The sequence below is a fragment of the Ahaetulla prasina genome, chromosome 5 (assembly GCF_028640845.1).
Source record: "Ahaetulla prasina isolate Xishuangbanna chromosome 5, ASM2864084v1, whole genome shotgun sequence".
Classification (NCBI taxonomy): Eukaryota; Metazoa; Chordata; class Lepidosauria; order Squamata; family Colubridae; genus Ahaetulla; species Ahaetulla prasina.
The window spans coordinates 24,259,921-24,277,965 of NC_080543.1; the positions used below are offsets into that span (position 1 = coordinate 24,259,921).

General features: G+C 34.1%; 1 protein-coding gene across 5 annotated transcripts in view; it reads right to left on the reverse strand.

The window, feature by feature from the left end:
* Nucleotides 1-18,045, reverse strand: part of RDX (radixin) — a 72,179-nt gene that overhangs the window by 46,209 nt on the left and 7,925 nt on the right. For all 5 annotated transcript variants that reach the window (XM_058186172.1, XM_058186171.1, XM_058186173.1 and 2 more), the window contains exons 3-13: nt 14,652-14,735; nt 13,438-13,533; nt 10,429-10,703; nt 8,884-8,967; nt 8,312-8,458; nt 7,959-8,055; nt 5,886-6,049; nt 4,602-4,732; nt 3,126-3,286; nt 1,762-1,854; nt 224-472 (exon numbers count right to left, since the gene is read on the reverse strand). In XM_058186172.1, the coding sequence (XP_058042155.1) occupies nt 224-472; nt 1,762-1,854; nt 3,126-3,286; nt 4,602-4,732; nt 5,886-6,049; nt 7,959-8,055; nt 8,312-8,458; nt 8,884-8,967; nt 10,429-10,703; nt 13,438-13,533; nt 14,652-14,735 (1,581 nt within the window). The remainder of the gene's footprint in view (nt 1-223; nt 473-1,761; nt 1,855-3,125; nt 3,287-4,601; nt 4,733-5,885; nt 6,050-7,958; nt 8,056-8,311; nt 8,459-8,883; nt 8,968-10,428; nt 10,704-13,437; nt 13,534-14,651; nt 14,736-18,045) is intronic.

The window sequence follows — 18,045 nt, forward strand, 5'->3', positions numbered from 1 at the left end:
TGTCCCCACTTGGCTGCTGAGTATGAGAACTGAAATCAATACAACTACGTGTCCCATGTTGACCAAGAACATTTCATGCCCCATTAGGTCATCATATTCTAAGGGGGAGACATCCAGAAAGACATCAATGTAAAGAAAAGGATCCTGGTAGGGGGTTAAACTCAATCCTTAAGAAGACCTTGGTTTTCATCTTATATGACAGGTTTCTATCAGGCTTGCTTACCTGAAGTTGTTTCTTTACTCGTTCATTCTTCTGTGATTCTGTAATACGTTGTTCCTCACTTCTGTGATTCATGATACCTTCAGAAGCCAGTTCAGCACTGGCTTCTGCATTATTCTCATCTTGTTCATCATGTTCATTATCTGTGGGAGGAATTACTGGTGGGGGTGGAGGTGGAGGTGGGGGCGGAGCTGACATGACAGTTTTCAATTCTTCTTTGGTCTTTTCCAGGTCTTCTTGAGCTGAAAAAGCCTAAAAAGTTGCAAATAAAAGTAACTTTAATACTCATAAACTAGAGGCAGAAAAAAAGTTTTTAATTAAGTTGGAGGGAATTTGATTGTGCCAATTTAAGATATTTATATATGGGAGAAGAATTTTGGTCATGGGATAGATCTAGAGGCCTGGCAGAAATTATGGATGTATAATTATAAAATGACAATGTGTATAGCATATAAAGAGAATTTGTATAAGATGTTTTACAGGTGGCATCTACCCCCAACAAGAATCGCCAGAATGTTCAAGGATAAATCTGAAAAATTCTGGAAATGTCATCAGATACCTGGATCATATTACCATATGTGGTGGACATGTGTTGAAGCAAAAAGATATTGGACTAAAATACACACATGGTTGGAGAAAATGATTAAAAAACATATAGATTTTAAGCCAGAAGTCTTTCTGTTGGAAATTATACCTGAGATATATACTAGAGATGTAAAATATCTGATTGTGAATATTATTACAGCAGCTAGGATTGTGTTTGCTAAAAATTGGAAAAATGAGAAATTACCTTTGCAAGATGAAATAATTAGGAAGATGATGGAATGTGCAGAGATGAGTAAACTGACATTCGAAATTAGAGAACAAGAAGATAAGCAATATTATAAAATATGGGATTTATTTTATCATTGGCTATAAGGAAAGATATGTTAGAAAAGACAATATAAGATATATGTATGAAAGAGATGTTTATTTTGAGATTGCACAAGAAGATATGTAAACACCCCTTCAGCACATTGTAACTGTTTGATGTGTTGTTGTTGTTTTTTGTTGTGGAAAAAAAAACTTTCTAAAAAAAAGATATCTATATCTATATCTATATCTATATCTATATCTATATCTATCTATCTATCCGTCTGTATAAAACAATGTATATATTTACAAACACTGCAAAAACATTTTTAGATTCTAAATAGCTTTTGTGGCCTATAGCTGAAAATCAAGTTACTGATTTAAAATGGCACTTCACAGAAGCCTAATTAAAAATTATTTGAGGATAAATGATAGACAGACCTACATACTGTATGAAATCGTACTTGTTCTACCTGAGAAAAAGAAAATGGGCAAATATAAATGTGGCGTCGTTCTTTTGATGAGGATGGAATAGTATTAATACAAAATAAGGCTCTAGAAGACTTAAAAATACATTTTTCAGCGGACCAAATTTGACAAATGGTGTTAAAAATTTGGGGACTCCAACATAGAGTTTATAATCTTTTACTGTAAAAAAAAAATCTAGCAACAGTTTACAAAAGAATTACTTTATGTTGCCATTCTGAAGCTTCTTCTTCCTTCTTTTTCTTGGCTTCCTCCAAAAGTGCAATCTTTGCAGTAAATTCAGCAAGTTCTGCTGCCTATAAAGCAAGAAGAGTTTTTTATTTTCTAAACAACTTCATAAAATCATCTAAAATACAAAAACATTCATAATTTTGGTATTATAATTTTATTCAATTTGTGAACTTTAACTTATTTATTCAACTTATTCTAAGTGACAAAATTATATTCAAAGTAACAAAATAAATCCAGCAAAAATCCAGTAACGACTAAGAACATCCTTGAAAATATTTTAAAATACAGAGAGCCACTATATGAACACATACTAGAAACTAAAAGAAATAATTCTGATAATTGTATTTTCTAAGACATAAATGCATATAGTCATAAATAGTGAAGTAAAAGGCCAAAATAATTAAAAAGGAATTTGCCTTGCACTGACTCACAAAATATTTGCCATGCAGTTCTTATATATGTTTTATAGAAAGATTAAGATGTTTTCTTATTGGAGACATTATGCCAATTATGCTTCAAACAAAGCAAAATAATCCTAATATAAAAATCACCATATTTTATTAAAATTAGCCAATTTAAATGGGAACCAATATACAATGTTTCAAACAGAGATATCATTAAAAAAAACCATTACAGTACAAGGCTGTTAGAATGGTTGACTTTTTTTAAAAAAAGAAGAGGCAGAAAGCTGTCTTGGAAAAAGCATTCCACTAATATACTACTATAACGTAAAATAGCAATTTATTCTCCTTATACGATTAGTCAGTCAACTAATTAATTAAATTATGGAATTTATTTCTCCTCCTCAATAAGGTCTTGAATAAAAGGAGCCTTATTATTGACCAACTTGGCATTCACCAGCAGAGCCGAACCCCAGAGCCTCCAGGGGAATGCTGTCCAGCTGCTGAGAGTGAGCTCAAGGGGCTAGAACACAACAATGCTGCACATTGGAGCATCTTTCCCTATAACAGCCTGCTTTTTGGCTCCTGTGGCACCCCTTGCCTGTCACCACTTTAATCTTTCCTCTCCCATTTTAACATTCCTATGACAATAGCAATAGGAATAGCACTTAGACTCATATACAGCTTCACAGTGCTTTGCAGCCCTCTCTAAGAGGTTTACAGAGTCAGCCTATTGCCCCCAACAATCTGGGTCCTCATTTCACTGAGCCTGGAAGGATGGAAAGCTGAGTCAACCTTGAGCTGGTCAGGATCGAACTCCTGGCAGTAGGCAGAGTCAGCCTGCAATACTGCATTCTAACCACTGTGCCACATGGCACAATGACGACAACACATTCTAACCCAATCTTAACACAGCTTTGTATGAGAAGTCTTACTAGTTGTTCCTGATTCTTCATCTGATCTGCTGCTTGTTTTGCCAGAGCAGCTTTTGCCTCTTCAGCAGCTCTTCGTTCTTTTTCCAAGCGCTCTGCTTCCTCTTTTGCTTTTTTCCGTTCCTGATCTAGCTCTAGAGCTCTTCTTGTTTGCTCTTCCAGTTCTGTACAAATATTCATTATGTCAAAGAAATAAAAATCAAGTTTTAACAGTCCAAATTAGAAATACAGAATTAAATGATGCCTACAAAAACCACTGCTGGCCTTGCTGCTAGTTTTAATCAAGAAAATAAAGTTGTCCAAGATGACATGAAGTCATCAGGTAGAATTTGTTTCCACTAGAAGTCCCATCAGTTTTACATTCAAAGAACTAGTTCCAATGTTTTCTCAACCTTACCCAATAAACTTGCTTTTTCTGAAATGAATAGGCATGTTTTTAATTAGAATTTCAGAACTAGAAGAAGAAAGTCTATCTCACTACCTAGATTGCAAACCATTTGCACCCAAGTCCACTAAGTATCTGAATATTCCATTGGAAAGGCAAATACTCCCAGTATTACAGGAATGAAAAACACTTTGTCAATCTTTTCTTCACCAAGGACCCCTTTAAATACCTTTTGTGGCCAGGGACAATGGCCATGGACCACCAAGACTTAACTCAATTTAAATAATGTTTCTTCAAGCCTTTGTGGACCCCCTGATGTCACGGTCCCCGAGGGGTCCGTGGGCCACAGATTGAGAACCATTGCTCTATTGTAATGTTTATGCTGTGCACACAGGCAGAATTCAGGCACAACATCCTGCACCTTCAGTTAACAATATATACTGTATGAAGTAATGAAAAACTCATTTGCCCAAATCCTGGAATGCCAAGCAAAAGTGGACAATCCTGGCCTAAATGGACAAGCTATCTGATTTGATATGCTTCAATGAATTGCAAAGGTATTTTAAATACTTCATCTAATTTTAAAGTCCGCAGGTCATACTTGCAAAGGAAAAAAAAATCAAAATTCCTTGACAAAATTTTAAGAATGGGGAATTTTCCCCATCTATACATTATTAGATATTTAGCTCTTAATGATTATGCCAAGCATTCCAGTGTGATTTATGCAAAATATGTACTTTAGACTGATTCCTCAACTGGTTGGAACAAACCCAGAATTTGCCAATAAGTTACAAAATATGGTTTGTATTTGTCTTCTGTGGGTGGATATGCTGAGTTGCCAAGCACCACTAATTATGCTGTTTATTTCTTGTAGCACACTATCAGTTCTCACGCAGCAGTTAGGGAAATTGTTGCTTTCTTGTGTCTTAAGGCAAGCCATTAAAACAGGTAAAAATTGCAAGAAAGCAGAATAAGTATTTTTATAATATTGGCTAATATTTTCTTCACTTGAATAATAAATGTTTTAGAAGATGTGTAACAGCTTTTCAAATCATAACATAATGTCCTGTCATTAATACATAAAAGGTCTTCACCTTTTTGGGCCTTCATTGTCTGTTCTTCGATCTGTCTTAGTCGTTCTATCAGTTCTTCTTTTTCACGCTCTATTCTTTCTTTTTCTTTTTCAGCTATTTCCCTTTTCTTTTTTTCATTCTCTAGTTGGGCTCTAAAAAACAAGATAAGTAAAACTAAAGCAAGTGAACAAACAGTATTCATCCCCCCCCCCCAAATAAATCCATTTACTCAAACACACACAATTTATTCTAACATATGCAAAATGATCTACTGATAAAATTCTACTTGCAGAAAAAAACAGGTTTTACAACATTCATATTGTTGCATTTAAAATGTATAATATTTGGATGATATATCTCACAATAGTAACAATAGCCTTCAACCATACTGGCTAGGAATTCACAGATCTGTGGTCCCATAATACCTGGATGACACCCGGCAGGCCTATGCTGTTTTTTTAAAAAATAAGGTCCAATTCCCAAACATTTCAGCCAGCTAACAAATGCAACAAAACATTTAGCTGACAATCACCATAATACAGTGAGTAGATGTTTTACTTTATTCCACTGAATAAGCGTTTATTATGCAATTAACACATGATTCTACCATGCTGCACAAGAAACTTCAAATTTTGAACATGGACTAGAATATTACTGTACTGTATAGTACTGTAATCACTGATCTCCCACGAGAAAACAGAAGTTTTTCCTTGTAATTGCTCAATCTGGCAATTTATGGTAGTAGCTAAGGCTAATATGAAAGTGACACTTACTGGAACTCCCCTTAATATCAGATCAATATATTTTAAGATTCAGCCTACCTACTACATAACAATCTGATATTACCTGAGAAAACATATAGTAAACAGGTCAGTACAAGCACTTTGTTTTTCCCAAAAGTATCAGGCTTCCAGTAGAGTCTAATTAAAATAAGCAAACTGTTCTCACTGTACTTTCTTGGAATTGGGCCACAATGCTGGAGAACCATATTTTTAGAGACATTAACACAGTGTAAACTCTAGCACTATAAACACTGTTGCCTTGAGGACCAAGAATCATTCAGCATTGTACCCAGTCTGATAACATTGCTTAAAATGGTACAAACAATGCATAAGAGATCTAAGACATTACATTAATAAGTTCTGTTTAATAAGTATTGTCCCCCATTGTTTTCAGATAATTCTGTCTCCCCATGTGGTCATACTTTTCTTCAAGGAATTCTTCTGAAGATAGGACATCAAATTAATTTTCAAACTAATTTGCTACCAGAATCTCAACCTCCAAGATTAATTGCAAATATCCTACCTCTCCAATTGTTTTTGGTGTTTTTCTTCTCTAGCTTGGGCCTTCATTTGTTGCACTTCAATTGTATCTGGTTTTCTCCTTCTCATGTATAGCTCATGGTTTCCCATGCATAGTGCCAGTATCCGCTTATTAATTCTCAGACGGGGTGCATAAAAAACAAAATCCTAATGAAAAATATTTAAGTTACCAAGATGGTCACATTTTGAGTAACATAACTGTTTATTAATAAAAATAGTTTTCGCTTAAATCAGATTTCAGCACCAGTCTTTCACTAATTACTCTCTAACAGGACTAGTTAAAGCTGTTCTAGAACATATCAGTGATCTAGAATTAGCATGCTATTACTCAGAAACACAAACACATTTACGTAGTAAATTATAAGTGAAAAGTATTTCAAAAAGAACTGGAATAATGGTAACAAAATGGTGGATAAAATTCAACTTGCACTTAAAAAATTATGAACAAAGAAAAAGAAATTATAATAACATACATAGATATAGCTCATCAGTTAAAACTTTTAGACAATAAAAGTTTTATTTTAGTTTTTATTATTGAGAATAAAATATGAAGTTATCTATACTGTTGTTAAATTTTAAATCATTAATTGGTGGTCTAGTTAATTGCATTTTAGACAAAATGTTACAAAACATCACAACAGAAAAATTATGATAAAAATAAGGTAGTTGGAGCTTTTAGTTAAGAAAGGCAAGAAAACCACAAATTCCCTGCACCCACACACCCATACACAACTGAGTGTTTGACTATCATTAGATACCCAGAACTTTTTCCACAAATGTTGATTTTCACAAATCAACAGCAAGCTACTGATATACAAGTATGTTATTTTTTGCTCTTTTTAGGCAGAAAACCAAATTAAAACCAGAATATGCCATAATTTTGATTACACACATGCAAATAATAGAAATATCTTAACTAGTCATTATTAGAGTTGACGTCAATCACATTGGAGGCTATCAGATTAGGAAAGCTTCCCAAGAGCATCAGGTGTTTCGTATATAATATATTTCCAAGTCACTGTTATACTCCCAATACCATATTGATTGACTGAGCTAATTTATATACTCGGCCAGATCAATCATATGTCTATTATGGCCTGAGGTTAGCGCACTTAATATTAGTATTAATATTTGAGGCTTCAACTGATTAACTCTGGTTTACAAGAATGCCATATAAAATATACACATAGAAAAAAAAGTAAAGCAGGGGAAAAAAGTTTTGATGCCAGCCAAACGTTCCTTTTAAAAAGGCTTTGAGTATTTTATGCAAGAGTCTTGTCTTCAAGACCTTCCTGAAGCTTGCCAAGATTTGCTAAATCACTATGTGGGAAGGCTATTTCGCAACATATGGGCCATAAAGGAAAAGCTCTGATTTTACATCCGTTGTGGGTGTGGAACAAGCTAAGTCAAATGTTGTTATTTAGGCAGATGTTGCTGTTTAGGCAGATGTCTTTGCTTAATAATATTAAAGGTATCATTGTGGGTTGTACACTCTTCCAAGTATTGCCCTCTGCAATTAACTGATGATGATTCTGTCAATGCTGATGGCGTTTCAAGGGTGCTCCAGATATTTTGGAATTGCACACAAAAGATCTGTTAATATTGGTACAATCTTTGCTTTCTTTGTTGTTGTTTTACTTCTGTTTGCAGGTCATTTATATTTTGTAATTTTTCTTTGAGTTCTTTTTCTTCTATTATGCTGCCTCCAAATATTTAAATGTCCACTATCCAGGTTTCTTTTGTCTTTCTTATCAATTCTTATCATTATTCTACTAGTCCACAATAACTTTTAGTATTTACCATTCTAACGCATTAGTTTGTGATTACAAACTCTAATTCAGAAGGAAATAAAGGGTAACAACATAGAATTAATTCCAACATAACAAAAAAAAGAATGGCATTGGCATCATAAATAAGCCAAACGGTAATTAAAAAACAAATCATGAATACAGCAAAATAAATTTTGTAAGTCACAAAAGACATTATTTGGAGATCTAAGAAACAGAAGGAAAAGAACAATAGATGTGCTGATTATACCTCAAGCAGATTTACTTACAGGGGCCTTTTTGTCAATGGGCTTTATCACAAACTTTTTGTCATTGAATGATATATTTCGTATCTCACTCCAAGGAAAACCTATCTTCGGAGTCAACCTTTAGAAAAGAAGGAAAGAATCTTAGTTATAGGAAAAAAAATCCAGAAACAGACATAGGTCTAGGCTTCAAAAGACAGACACAAAACCCATCTGCATCTGTTTAGAACAAAAGGATTTTTCCTTATTAATTTCAGAAGTACTTACTTCTATGGTATTCTCAAGGGGCATATTTTAAAAATATATTAGAAAGTTATTGAAAATATAATACTTGAAGCTGTACTACAGGATCAACAGAATAGAGTTATGCTACTTACTTGTCATCATGTTCATAAATATTCAAACCCAAAGCGTCAACACCAAGCCATAACTCTGTTCCTTTTTTGTTTTTAATTTCAAAATAGTTGACTCCATACATTTCCAAATCTTGTGCAATTTTGAGGTACTCCATCATAGAATCTTCCCTGACAATAAAAATAACATAATTTAAAACCATACAAAATGCATAATCATCATAGGCCTGCAAACATTAGTTTCTACTACGCTCCTTTATTCTCAATAGATGAAAAATATTTAAATATTGTATTTACCAAATTCCATCTAACTTTAGTAGGAAATAAGTTCTAATTATTTCAATAAGGACCAGTGCCAAAGATGACGTGAAGATTAATTATTGCCAGATTGAAAGCATAAGAATATGCTGACTTAATATAAACAGGAACACTTATTAGAATTAAATATTGTGTACTGGAGTAAATTAAAATAGCTCTCTGAATAATTTATTTCACGTACCCAGTCAAAAGTAACAGAGATTTTGTAGGAGAAAAATTACTATTAAACCAAAGGAAATTAATTTTCAAAAGATATACGAAGGTAATATGGAAATTACCTTAACATCCCTCTGTGTTCTTCATGCCAGTTTTGTATTCTTTCTTCCCACTGCTCTTTCGTCAGTTTATGTTGTTCCAAAACACTATCAAAATAAAATACATTTATTTTTATTTCAAGTATTTGTAAGGCTGCCCCTCTCACAAAGAAACTTGCTTGTTTGCAAAAAGATCTGAAAGACAGCAAAGACAATCTGCCTACCATTCTAGTTGGACTGCTCTGCTATACCCCGTAGCAAACAATGTAGAAGATACAGTCAAGTATACCAGAAGACTATCAAATAGCTTGTTAAACTTCCAAAAATCCCAAACCTCCTATATTAGAAAGCCCTATACTTTCCACTAACTTTACAGCAATCAAGATGGGTTAAAGACAATCCAAATGAAAATTCTTTTTTTTAAACAAAGAGCAGAATCAAGGAATTCTTTGGATGAGGAAAGATAGCAGCACAATTACCCAAAAACTGATGTCTAATCATCAGTGGTATCTTATTCAACTTTAAAAATGCAATTTAATGACACAGCTTTAATAAAGAGATTTCAGAAGATCCACCACCAATGAAATTGACTATGTTTTATCTTATGTAATATCTCATTTTAATTCCCCGCCCCAAAAAAACCCCAAATAATATTTAGCTGTGGAAACAGATAGCATTAGAAATTTGCTCCTAGCTCATTTTGGCTTGATATTATTTGTACTATAGCATTTAAACTGTTCTATAAATAAAATATTAAATAAAATCATACATTTTACTTTTTTTTAATACTGTTGAATATTGTATATTCACACAAACATAAAGAGATTAATGCACATTTAACAATTATCTGATTATGATATTATCCATTCAATCATGTCTAACTCTAGGTGATTCTATGGACCAGGTCTCTCCACATCTTCTAATCTTATACTAATTCTTTGAGTACTATGCTCTGGATGATGCCAGCTTTGATGGTGTCCAGGCACCGCATTCTTTAACAGCCTGATTTCTTTTTATCGTCAACTCCTCCTAACATAATTACTTCCTTCAGTGAACTCCCTCACATGACATGGTCAAAATAAGTGAGACAGTTTCGTAATTTTGCCTTCTAGTGACATATCTGGTATTATATACTCCGGTACTTGATTACTGGTCATCTTTGCTATCCAAGATATACCCAGCAGCCTTCTCCAACATCACAACTCAAACAAGACCATTTTCCTTCTAATTTGTTTTTTAAGTTCGAACTTTCACAGCCATAGGTGGAACCCAACAGACTGATCTAACCTACATTTGGTTACTGGCTGATCATGACCAGTCTAACCTACATTTTGTTGCCATGTATCCTTGCTTTTCCATAGTCAGCTTTTAATTATCCCCAAGTAATTTATTATACGTGCAACCATTTTACTTTAATACTGAGAAGATATATATTTAATAACACTGGCTTAATCACAAATTCAGAATACATTATGTACTACATTGTTCATAGTGTACATTACTTAAGCCATATTATCAAACAGATATTCTAGATCCAATTAAATTTTGATATAGCCAGAAATTTCTTACCGCTGGGGAAGAAGTCTGTCATTGGCCAAATATCCTAGTTTATGTATTTCCTTGTTGTAATCAGTATATTTTGCTTGAACAGCATAAGAAGCCAGCAGAACTGCAGTTTCAGGTGGACAATAGATTTCATCATTCAAGATGGCTTCTTTGATTTGCAGAAAAAAGAGTCTCTGAGTTATTTCTTGAATCAATTCTTCGGAAACGTCCTCAGGAAAAAACTTTGCCCTAAATTTGAACTGAAATGGATTTTCTTTCCTTACATCTTGCTGTGTTACCTAAAATGAAATACATAAATAATAAAATATAAATATGTGTTATAATATAAAACTACAAAGGATGAGGAGAACGTTAAAATATTGGGGAAAGTAATCTATCACCACTTGTCATGTTTTGCAATTTAATCTAATAAGTACAGCATTGAAGGATGTGTGATTTACACAGAGATTTAAATAATTAGGGAAGCATGAGACCTTTCTCTTTGTATTTCAAAAACATATTACCACAATAAGTGATGGAATTCTCCAACATTTATTAAAGAAACTCAACCCTGAAAGCCTATTTAGCCTATATAGATTGGCTATATATTTGATTTCAATAAATCAAACTTGTGTTAACCACTGGAGATATAGCTGTATTTTCCCAGTTCAACCGATGTAAACTATATTTTGAATGCATCTCCCAATGATTAATAAGCATTAAAGGTTTAAAGATTTCCCCTGTACAGTTGTGACCAACTCAAGGGGGTAGTACTCATCTCCAATTCTCAGCAGAGAAAGCCTGCATTGTCTGAGAGAGGCTTCTGTCATCATGTGGCCAGCATGAAAATACAGAACAGTGTTTCCTTCCCACCAAAATGATACCTATTAATTTATCTGTATTTGCATACTTTCAAACTGCTATGAGTCACAGGGGTGCAGTGGTTAGAGTGCAGCACTACTTCTGCTGACTGCTGGCTGACTACAATTTGGCAGTTGAAATCTCACCAGGCTCAAGGTTGACTCAGCCTTCCATCCTTCCAAGGTGGGTAAAACGAGGACCCAGATTGTAGGGGGCAATATGCTGACTCCGTAAACCCCTTAGAGAGGCCTGTAAAGCACTGTAAAGCGGTATATAAGCCTAAGTGCTATTGCTATTGCTAGGTTGGCAGGAGCTGGAGTAAGTAATAGGAGCTAATTCTGTCATGTGACGCTTGGGTTTCAAGCCCAGGCTGTCCAGTTTGTCCAGCTTGAAAAGCCCAGAGTCTTTACCACTGAGTCATTGTGCTGCCCCTAATAAGCATTATTGCACATCAAATTTCATGAAAATTAACTTAATTGACATGTTATATACTACTGACAATGATGAATCTGGAGATAGACAGGACAAATTATTTACTAAGACTGTATTACTATTATTCTGCTCATCCTTCCTAGTACCTATCTCTTCCCACTTATGACTATAACCATGCTGCTTGTATCTTTACAATTTATATTGTTTTATTTGTTTCCTAATATGATTTGATTGCTTATTAATAACCTATGACCATCACTAAGTGTTGTATCTTATGATTCCTGATGAATGTATTTTATTTTTCTTTATGCACACTGAGAGCATATGCATCAAAGACAAATTCCTTGTGTCCAATCATATTTGCCCAATAAAGAATTCTATTCTATTCTATTCTATTCTATTCTGAAGTTTAGCAAGAACTGAAATGAAAAGATTTTTAAAAAATCACTAAAGTAAAATATTGAGAAACAAGAAATATTTTATTTATTCATTTTATTTATTAGAACTTGTCAAACAAAAACGAGAACAAGAATAAAAGAAAAAAAAATACAATGACAGGGATAGGCATGTTATGCATGCCCCTATTTATACAAGTAACTCTCAACTTACAATCATTTCTTTAGTGACAGCACTGAAAAAAGTGACTTATGACTATTTTTCACACTTACAACTGTTGCAGCATCCCATAATCAAAATTCAGATGCTTGGCAACTGGTTTATATTTATGACGGTTGCAGTATCCCAGCGTCATGTGACACTTTTTGTCACATTCTGAGGAACAAAGTCAATGGGAAAGCCAGATTCACTTAACAACCGTGTTACTAACTTAATAACTGCAGTGATTCATTTAACAACTGTGGCAAGAAAGCTAAAAAAATGGGACAAAACTCACAACTGTCTTGCTTAGCAACATAAATTTTGGGCTCAATTATGGTCTTAAATTGAGGACTACCTGTAGTTAATGTTGCCCAATTATGGCATATTATTCTCTTGTTCAATGTTCTAGAAAATGTCCCATCCCTGATTTAATTATGTTTTAGTTTTTCTAATCCAGACAATCATGTTCTCAAGTTAGGGATAGTACATCCTTACTTTTTTCCCTTTACATACTTTTTATAGTTCTGTAATTCTTAAGAGTTTCCTGGAGCATACCAGGAAGTTTTCCAGTCAGCTGAAATACTTGCCTTACAATATATGAAAATAAAAAGAATTATCTCTACGTTCTAACACACAGATGAGCCCAACAATTCTACTTACCCTACTTATTGAAACTTTAGCTCTCCTTAAATGCTGGATATTTATCAGGTATATTAACCAAAAGCATCCCAATCCTCCCATGATTAGTTGGGAGTGGGAGAAAGAATTATAAAAAATGTAACAGGAGGAATATACCTATCTATTTTATGATCTGCTTTCAGTGACATTCCATACTACGTGCTATCAGAGAACTGAATATGTCACAGCCTTTGAGAAACATATCATTTAAAAAGGAATCAATTTTATTTTCTATAAAACTAGACTGACATGAAATAAAAAAAAAAAGAAATTTAGAAATGGATTCACACATATTCTGGAAATATATTTTACAGTTTACCTTTTTCTCATTCATTAGGCACCCATCTAGTATCAGCATTGGCTTGACTTTCAGCACAATCTTCAGAATGTATCTATACTACCTTTGATACCTTTGCTACACCAAACATATAAGAATTATTTTAAATTTTTAAAGTAAAAAATTACCTTTTTGTTTAATTTCAACCAAGTTGAGTACCCTTTGCTGTCCACATACTGCAATCCAAAAAACCAGACTTCTCTTAAGCCAACTGTTTTTACTACCTAAAAAAGAAAACCATATCAGTATCAAAGAATGAGCTTGCCATGGATGTTTTGCTGCTGTATTTATATATTTAGTGATATATAAATACAATAAATAAATATGTATTTCCTCAAGAAAAATAGCAATCTGTATCAGCCTATTAAGAGAGAATTTTGAAACATTATATACTACAATTAAAAAGAAGAGATTACTAAAATAAAGATGGCCAGGTAGTTACAGAGCAATGCAACTGTCATTGAAAAAAAATCCAAGCCATTTTCCTTTAAATAATATCAGCCCTGATTTTACACACTAAATTTACTATAGAAAATCTTCTCATAAGGGATAATTTTATGAAATGACAACTATTTTATTAGGTTATCAGACTCTAAGTGTGTCCTGCTAGCAGCTAAAACAGAGGTTAAGTATATAATATGCTACAGACTAATTTTGTGCATGTGGTCAATGGTAAGCTGATTTAATTGACAGAGATGCTAATCTCTCCCCACCCCCACCCCCAGCACACTCCTATGGAGCAATTCAAAAATCATTTCAAGACAAATCATACATTTACAAGAAACCCACAAATAAGACAAGAATAGAAGCTTCCTCTTGTAATTATTTCTGAGCCTTTGGCATTCTAAGCAGGTTGCTTCTATTTCTGGCATAACTAGGTATTCTGATAAACTTCCCACAATATGAATCAGAATGAAGTGATTCTTTGAACAGTTTCCTTTTTTATGGGGAACTTTATATAATTATAGTGGATGTTGCCCTTTTTGGAATGAATACAAGAAAAACTACAGATCAATCTATCTTTGTTATCATGTTTTGAAATAGAATTCCAATTCTAAATAGGACTATCTGAACAACTTAACTTTGCACCAATGCTATCTTTTTCACCTATGAGAAGAAAGGAGGAACTTAAAAATATTGCTTATATCTCATAACAGTTGTATGGATTTTTTTAGTGTTTATTTTTTTACTTTTTTTAACGTAAAAACTATATTCTATACAGTCAGGCTATTAATCCTAGATGTGTTAATAGATTATATTTTGCAAAAAACATACTAATCATTTATACAAAATGTAAAATGTTAATAAAAGATGAAGATATACATAAACTCAACATTTATACCTGATCAAAAAGCTGTTTCCCTGTTGTGTTCGGCTGAATAGCAAACTCTAGCTCTGCATCCATGGTGGTAACCCTTACATTAATCTGCAGAGAACAAAAATATATAATCTAAATACCTTTTACTATATTAATTTAAACATTAATATAATCCCAAATGACATTGATATGGTCAGCTTCTCACAAAGTTGCTGTGACTAAAAAAACCCTAAAATATTAAAAATCAGAAGACTTTTTCTAATATTTTATTCATTGCAACTAATACTTTTGGGCAATGATTAAACACACAAACATTACATTTATCAAAAACACGCTGAATTTAAGATAATTAACCTTTCTCCAAAAGAAGTATATTTAGACATCAATAAAGGGTTATAAATATGCAAGTCTTCTCTACTTTCTCAATTAGTATTGCCAGTGCCCACTGAAACTAGTCCTGGAGATTTGCCCAATGTGTGCATATGCAGTACATACACACACACAAATTTTATCTAATTAATTAAATCACTGTAAAAATAAGGCACTCAACATGTACAATTACTTGATTCTTGCAGCTTCATACACACACACACACACACACACACACTTTGCTTACTTGCAGACTAATCTCTTAAATATACATATATGGTCAAAGGGGCAGGGGCAAGATACAGAAATATTCCCCCTGCAGAAAGTCCCACTATGCTCAATGACTCTTACTACCAGCTAAATGTGTAATAAGCTCTTGCCATGTCTATTTACCTCCGCATACTTATTGTAAGATGGGATAGAAAGAAACTAGGGTTGGGGGGGGGGAATCCTTGGGGTACCTGGTAAATGGCTTTTGGCTGAGCTGCATGCACAAGGAAAACAATGCAGTTTATTCCATAGCATGTTCCACAGAGCTCTTAGTCCCAGATAAATTATGTTCAAGACTGTTGCTTTATTCAGTCAGTTTACGACTAGTATTATTACTTTTCCCTTGGCATCCACATCCAGCAGGATGCAATGGAGTCTCTCTCCCTCTCTTTTTCATCTTGTAAGTCATCTAGTAAGTCAACCCTCCCCTTACTAGGAGAGAGGGCAGAAAGAAAGAACTCATCTTTTTGAATAAATTCAGTAAGTAAATGGCTGAACACTAATACTGAATGGAAAACCCCTGAGCTAGAGCATTCTACTTTCAGAATAGCTCTCTTCCTAATGACTGACATTTGCACTCAGAACTGTAACATGCTGTATTTGTCAGCAAGCTTGTGATAAATCCTCTTGTAAAAACTACCATAGTAACAAATCTTAACTCTATAAATGCCAAATAAAACTGAAATCACCACATATAACATAATTTAAAAATGCTAACTTTACCAGTCCTAATTAGTCCATGAAAAATCAATCCACTGCAAGATGAAGGAGCTTCACTGAAAGTTTGGTTTACAATTTACATAATTTCCTTAAAACAAATTGTTTTCTTATATGTATGTATATATATATTTTCCAAATTGTTTTGTTCCAGTGGTTGGAGTTCCTATAGTACAGAACCCTATAGTTCTGTACTAATTGCTATAATTTGTTATTTAAATAAGATTGTAAAAGCCTCTAAACAGTAATTAAGATAACATTCTAACAACCAAGTTTAGGAATAATATAATTAATAGTTGAATCACTGCACCTGTCCTACAAGTCAATACAAAACACTCTTTGCCTTGAATCTCAATGTACCTTATGGAAATTTGTAGAAATTTTCCCACCTGCTACCTCAAGGCACTGTGGCACGCCTTGAAATATACTGAGACACATCTATGAGCAATATAGGAGAGGCTGCTGAGGAAAAATAATCCCTCCAAAACAAAGAAATTTCATATTTGTCAATAGCCCCTGTACATGATTCCCATACTGTATAGTATTCAGAAGGATTTTTCAACCTCCAAGGATACATTCTGAGAAAATACTGTTAATTATGGGGGTGAGAGAGACAGTATGAGAAATTTTCCTTCCATGAGATTTGTTAAATTAATTTATTACATGATCCATGACTTTATCTCTAGTCTCCAAAGAAGTTAGAAATGTGGATCAAGGAGAAAATGACAATACAGTTGTGAGTTTTTCATAAGAAGATTAACGACTGTACTGTAATCCACTGATTTTTCTATATGTATTAATGCAGTGGTACAGGGCAAAATTAATTCAAACTACTAAAAATGCACCACAGGTAGTCTTTGAATTACAATGAGTTATTTAACAATCATTCAAACCTACAACAGCCTCAGACGCTTTATGGCCTGTAAAGCACTTCTGCCAATCATAGAATGTCATGACAACTCCCCCAGTCACTTTGCAACCAGCTGACATTTATGACCAGTTACAGTATCTTACCATCACAATTTGTGACATTTTTTGCTGGTTTCTGGCAAAAAATGCCCATTTGGAAGAGTGAATTCAGACTTATATATATCCATGTGATTCACTTAATAATTGACATAAAAAACAGGCAGCAGATCTGGCAGCAGATTCGGACAGTGAGGAGGTTGGGGAGGAATGTGGGCCAGTCCTGGAGTCTGAGGAAGGCTCAGACAAGGGCTCTGCGTTGGAGTCAGAGAGGGGGCCAGGGCCCTCTGGTAATTATGTGCTACCTCCGGAGTCTCCGGATTCTGGCATCAGCAAGGCAGAAGAATAGTGTGAACTGTTCCCAGTGTGCACATGTGCAGATCTGTCAGAAGGCAAGAACAATTAAGAAAAAAAGGCCACTCGGGAGTAAGGCTTAGAGATGATTGGCCCCTCCCATAAGACATAAAAGAGGAATAAACAGATGTGAGCCTTTGCAGGAAGCAATTAGGTCATGTAGTCAATTCAAGCTCTGAGAAGTCCATTTGACTCTGTGCTCCATTTCAAAACTAATTGAGAATTAGGTCTCTGGCAGTGATTCAAAGAAGATAAAGGTGGATGCTTATGAACATTACCCTGAAAGACTATGTCAACTCCAGCTGTCCATCAGACATCTTCACAGATTGTTTGTGAATCATTACGGGCTGTGAATGACCATAATTCACAGCAGTCTCAATAAAAGAGGAGGGTTTTTTTGGACTAAGATTGTGATTTATGCTTTCTCAGGAAGCCTAGGTTGGAACAGTGTGGCTATCCTGAACCTCTTACCCCTCCCATATCCAGTTCAGGACTGCAGTCTCTTAATTCGTGCTTTTCTTTAGAATATACTGCTTTCTCCCTGGGAAAGCTCTGTGCTGCCAAATTGCCTCTACTGCCTCTCTAGGTGCACATTCCATCACAGAAATAGCTTTTTTTGAGGATGAGACAAAGGAAAAAGCACTAAGCACACAGGAAAACTCTATTCTGTTTTGTTTTAGTGGCTTTACCACTATTATTTGGAATCAAGCAAAGATTAGATACTTTGGGTATATTGAAATAG